Here is a 6,000-nt window from a genome sequence, read left to right on the forward strand (position 1 = left end):
AAAAAAGATTCTGGTTCGGAATCAACTAAAAATGCTCATATTTTGCCCCCAACAGTTGAGGAAAGTTCCTTTCTTCCTAGTCGTTACAGTTTTTCCATCTCTCAATGCAGTGGTTTGATTATAAGTTCAAAATTTATCGTTCAAATATTAACCTAGCCTTTCGTGTTGACTTCATGGCTCCTATCATAGCATTTGGGACTATAGTATAATAGGATGCCTAGACCTGTTTTAATTTTTTTCCCTGTCGCTTCATACTTTTTCTGAAAAAAAATCTGAGAAACAACAAATTAAATTGATATGGCATTAGTAGGTCTGCTTGCACATTTGTGACAACACAGCTCTACACACAGACCTGTTGCCATATGCAGCTGGGATACATTGTTCACACCCATATGCTATTGACCCTGTGTCATCAAAGGACTGTCCAAATCATACTCTCTCTTTTATCAGTATGAAGAAAGATGCATTACTAGTCATATACTGGACATAACGTTTGTATATTAGGGCTCTAACATTTTCCATGGGAGAGACAACACTTTTCCGTACATTTGCCAGTTCAAGTTTTGATATATCATCATCAATTTTAAAGAATAAATTTCATGTTGGAAAGTTTGACGTAGTGTAGAAATCTGCAATTTATCCCAAACCATTATTAGTGACAGTGGCGACTACCTACCATATATTGTGTGTTTGTGTACATAGACAGGAAGTGGTCTTCTCTTTGGAGCTTGCAAAGAAGAGAATTTAAGCTGGTATACACCAAGAATCTTTTTTCTTACACTCTTGCTTACACAAAACACTCAGCAGCAAACCGAAGGCAAATAAGGTATAAACAGACATGAGACCAGGCATGGAGAGGAAACTTGGTCGACTCTTCCTGACCAGGAGTGTACTTGATGAAGGGCAGACCTGGGAGGATCCACATCTAGACATGCGTCAACGCTTACAATCGTGTATGCTGAAAGACGGTATTTGGGAGAACACCACCACAAAAGCGCTACCAACAATCCCGCTGTGGGTAACTCCCTGGATGTGAAAAATGGGGCTTGACCCGCAAATCTGCCTGGTCACGGAAAAGTACACAAGACCTACAACATGTAGCACTTGTTCTTTGATGGGATAGGACACGGACGGAGGGACCCAATCTTTGAATGGGACTCTGTAGGCTCTGTATCCAGGCGTTCCTTCCAATTATAGAGCTTGGAGAATCCTTTGACCCCCAGGCTGTGAATGTGCGGTTCGCAACTGCAATGTTGAAGAACCCCCTTAACATACCACCAAATGGCCATACCCCGGGCACAATTTGACATCTGGAATATTGGCCGTCAGGAGGCCATTAACCAAGTTCAGTACACATCCACACCCGGAGAGGGGACACATTTGCATGCTTGTTACATGTAGGAAGTAAACACGTCTGGATGTGGGGAGTAGGTGGAGACCAGAACACAACACAAAAGCAGCTGCCACGCCAACAAACCGGCACTCGAGATCTAGATGACTATCAGGACAGATAGGAATCTTACGGTCTTTGTAACAGTAGCATTTATGCTGAGGTAAGTTACACAAAGAAAGGAGGACCTTTCTGACTGGCCTGTTCAGTAATTTGGCTGTCATCTACAACTAAGGACAGGGTATTAAGGTGGGCCCACCCAGAAAAACGTCTACACAGAAAAGTACAAATTACCTTCATAAAACAGTTTTGCAAAGTGTCTAATAACATGTATATAGAAAGGGGTCTACACAACAAGACAAGTACAATAGTTGTTATTACACCTAGGTATAGTGAACCACAGTGGAAATCGGTATCATCTCGTTTGGGTCAATAAACACATCAGTTATGACGAGCATGTTGTTGATGGAGTATCAGTGACACATCGCTTTCCCTGTGTCATCGGCACAGAGATTAAAACTGGACACCACAAAACTGCCAAACAATTAGGCCTACACGACCGCCATGCAAACACTGCAGCATTGGTATTCCAGACACGGCGAAGGACTGACCACCCGTAATCATTTTAATCATCACAAGTGTTTGAAATCCCGTCAACATTTGGCAGCCCTTATAAGAGGGATTATACACTCTACCCATTGTGTTATTGAAAATGCACCCAGGTGTATACAGTTCGCCATGATTAAGATTCCAGACAGGTGCCCTATAGTTTGTGCTCAAAAAGCTGAAAAATGATGCCTCAGCAATCTACCTAAGGGCCTGGGGCGATTTTGTTGAGACAACAGTAATCCAGCCTTGTAATTATGTGCTCTACTATTTTGGGGCGTTACTCATTCATTGAAAAAGTAGAAAATTCCAGCAATGTAAATAGTCAGGGTTTTCCCATGAAAATTCTATTTTCCATCTGGTTTTGGTAGTAAGACACCAAAAAATTTTACATGCTTCAAAAAATTCAAAGAAAGTACATGGTTCTTTTATGACCTGGTGAGATAGACTAGGAAATTATCAAAGTGGTACTATAGTACACCCAATCACACTCACTCCTTTTTATGCTGGCCTGCTATTCTTGTCTGGAAATAACTCCTCAGAGTAAGCTTATATATGTTTGTATGACTTAAGGAGGGAAGACCTCCTTAGCACACACCTTGGTCAAATATTGGCACAATTTGAAGACCCCCCTCCATCCTCCTTAGGGATACCATGTTACTGGCCAAACAGATGAGAAGATATAAGGTCAAGCAGCGAGTGCTAAACAGCAAGGGCTAAACATACAGGGGAGTCCAAATAGCAAACAAACAACAACAACCAAGGACGTGAAATATGGGGATCCAAGAATAACACCACGGCAAGTGCTAATATCAACAACAACTGGCATGGGGTTATGCAAAATTAATGAGATGCAACGCCACCCGTAGATGACACCATATAACCCTACATAAAAAAAGATCAGCTGTTTCAAAGGGCTGCCAAAAGAGTTTGGTCACATAAAATAGGACCCATACAGAGAGATATACTGGGGGTAACGTTCTTTTGGTACAACGTTATAAATGGGTTTAAAACCAAGTACATACACAAAACATGACTAATGTTAACGTTAGAACACCCTCGATTAGACTTTGCCCGCATCAGCGAAGTGGAAAGACAATCCAGGAAGCTCTATATGACACATCCCTTTCCCCCTAACCCTGGAAAGGAAATGCTCGGGACCCCTATACCGGCGAGGGCCATGTTGTCCAAAATGGCCCAGCTGACTGCCACGTTATATTTAGCAGAGCCAAAATGTGGGGCCTGTGCTTGGCTCTAGCAGGGTTGGAACCAATGCAGAACGACTCTCTCCCCATGTTGTACCAAGGACACATATTGGCCTATTTACACAGGAGTTTTCCATTACCTGGTCCAACCATGCCAAGAAAAAAAAAGGTGATTTATTCCCTGAAATTGGAGGGAAAATCTGGGGAATGATGCGAATTAGTGGCTTGGCAACGTTCCACTCACCTATGCAGGCATGCACCCTGACGGAGAGCTGTGTGCGAAGAATCATCGAGTTCTTGCGGCTAAAAAAACGTAAACAAAAACAAACGTCACCTTCAATGACAACTGTCATTATGGCCTTTTCTATAAATATCAGGCAAATGTAATAAACGGTTATTTCAACTCAATATAAACAACACTAGAGTGACACATACTTAGAAATCACTTAGTAAGAAAAGAAGAACAATGCATTTGCAAACGGTTTCTTTAAGTTTAAGTGTGATCATAATACACAACTCCATATCATTCAATGCTTTCAAAAGTACCCCCCCCCCCATTTATGAACCACGTGACAACGAGCACCAAGTGACCACGTCTAGCGATATATTAGACGTTAAACAAGGACAACAACAACAACAACAACAACATAGTAGTACAAGTGTCAGACGATCTAGAAGCAAAGTGAGAATGAAAAGCAAAATTTGCCCCGAAGCAACGCGTTACAACTTGTAGTTTTAGGTTTGTTTTGATTTTTACCTGTCCTCGAAACCCTCCAAATATTCCCTTTGCTCGTCCAAGGTTGAGTCCAAGTCCAGGTAAGTACCGTTGTGGGATATTTGTAAGGCGCAGTCCTCAATCTGGAAATAAAAAGAAGATACAAACTATTAAAACAAGTGTCGAATATTAATTTCTTTCAGTTGTCACAAATTCCTCTCTCGCTAGTGGGGAGGGGGGACGTTTATTCCATAGCCATATAACTTTGGGACAGGGTCCGTCGGCTTAGTAAAGATTTGTTGGTCAAAAAACACTAGAAAATCGGTCAAACACAGCCATAAGAAACAGGAAGCCATTAGCCTGAAGAGTAAGTTGTTTTCCCCGAGTTTCCAGATGTGGAAAGCGCTTTACACGATCGCGAAGTGCTTCGAACATGACCGGCTGTGTCCCAGCCGGTCGGACCAAACCCCCTCAGAAAAAAAGTCGTCCGATTCTCTATCCCCATCATGTCCCGGGCCATGTCACTCACTTTGTGCGGCGCTCTCAGGAGAGTGTGGACCGTGCCGATCTGCTCGATCAGCGGGATGTACATGTTGAAGGTGTAGGTGGGAGGACGCGTCGGCTCGGGGAAGTTGGTGGAAGAAAACGGGTCCGTATCGTCCAGGAACTGGACCCTGCAGGTGAACGTCGCCATTTTGCCTGTACAACTCTGCTAACCCCCTGAGACGCCTACTCACGCACCGATCTGTGTGCCTCCGCGCCGAACCACATTCCCAAAATACCCTCCTTCTGTCGCGCGGAAATCCGTTCATCTAACTCACACCCTTTTTCACATGACCTATCAATATAACGAAAACATAAAATATTTATACGATGGTGCGAAAGAGATTTGAAACGTGGGCCGTGAAATATTGGGACTACTTTTAGCGGCAGGCGTACTAACATCATACGTCACACGTTACGTGTCCCATAATTAGCTGTTTATGTCACGTGATCAAGCCGTAACGGGACAACAGCGGTGAAGCGCTTTTTTCAAAGTCGTTCCGCTTTGTTACCGCCTTTTCCGTTCAATGGTACCTTTAATACTATTCGCAGCGCACAACGTAGAAGCTACATTTTCTTGTCAAATGACCAATCTGCATCGGTCTATTGTAGCCCCCCTTTTCTAGATGATTCTTGAAACCACGTTTCTTATGACTCAAAAGGGTTTTTCATTCACTTGGCAGTGACTCAAGAGAGAATTTTTCACGTGGGCGGTCATGACGCAAAAACTGTGGGAAGGATATCAGATTCCAGGTCTCTTATTCGATGGAATTCGCTGACAAAAGCGTATAGTCTCGTCTATTTATAAGCGCAATTTGTCAACTGCTATTGACTCCAACTCCTAACGGTCCCTTTCCGTGGCTACCCAGTGGCTACCTAACGGTCCACAAGTTAGACAACGGGCCTAGACATTCGTTGTATGCGATAGGTTGGCAATGGTAAGGAAATTGAGGGCATTATCGCGCAATATTGGGACAGTTTTGCATGTGGTAGTGTGTCGCAAGTCTTTACCAGACTAACAACACGGGTTCAAAACAGTGAATTCTAGCCAAATTTTAGTCCACCAGTTTATCACGACTAGTAAACTGGTGAACGTACCAACTACTAAGTATCTGATACCAGCCCAGAAATTGAAACAAGAAACAGCCATGTCTTCAAATATCAGAGTTATCAACCAAGAATCGAGGTGTTCAAAAACTCGTATTTCCCCAGAACTATCATAGGCTGGAACTCGTTGCCACCAAGCACAGTTGGGGCATCATCACTAGAAAGCTTTAACTTTAAGATTGAGTGTAAGAAGTCGTTCGGTGTGATATGGCTAGCTGCCGCCGCGCCGCGTGCCTGCGTGTGTGTGTGTTACGCCGAAGGGCGGGTATACCGGCTATACTGATATACAGATACAAATCAGCCTAGGGAGCATCCTAACCATAACCCCTTTAGGAATGCCTAGTGGAGGCTAATGTGCGTACAGAATTCAACTGTACGTTGTGACGGAAATTCTTTCCGACGGTATATAGGTTGTATCATGCGCATGGCCTTGC

General features: G+C 43.4%; 1 protein-coding gene across 17 annotated transcripts in view; it reads right to left on the reverse strand.

The window, feature by feature from the left end:
• The window catches only part of LOC109473773 (FH1/FH2 domain-containing protein 3-like), a 69,024-nt gene extending 64,349 nt beyond the window's left edge, over positions 1–4,675 (reverse strand). For 7 of the 17 annotated variants that reach the window (XM_019773822.1, XM_019773821.1, XM_019773820.1 and 4 more), the window contains exons 1-3: positions 4,446–4,674; positions 3,959–4,059; positions 3,446–3,504 (exon numbers count right to left, since the gene is read on the reverse strand). In XM_019773822.1, the coding sequence (XP_019629381.1) occupies positions 3,446–3,504; positions 3,959–4,059; positions 4,446–4,610 (325 nt within the window). In that variant the 5' untranslated portion in view covers positions 4,611–4,674. Of the gene's footprint in view, positions 1–3,445; positions 3,505–3,958; positions 4,060–4,445 lie in introns of all 17 variants that reach the window. The other 10 variants (XM_019773818.1, XM_019773816.1, XM_019773812.1 and 7 more) reach the window with 2 other exon arrangements.
• Between the last annotated feature and the right edge of the window lie 1,325 nt (positions 4,676–6,000).

This window comes from Branchiostoma belcheri, unplaced genomic scaffold (assembly GCF_001625305.1).
Source record: "Branchiostoma belcheri isolate BF01 breed outbred unplaced genomic scaffold, Haploidv18h27 scaffold3, whole genome shotgun sequence".
NCBI classification, from domain to species: domain Eukaryota; kingdom Metazoa; phylum Chordata; class Leptocardii; order Amphioxiformes; family Branchiostomatidae; genus Branchiostoma; species Branchiostoma belcheri.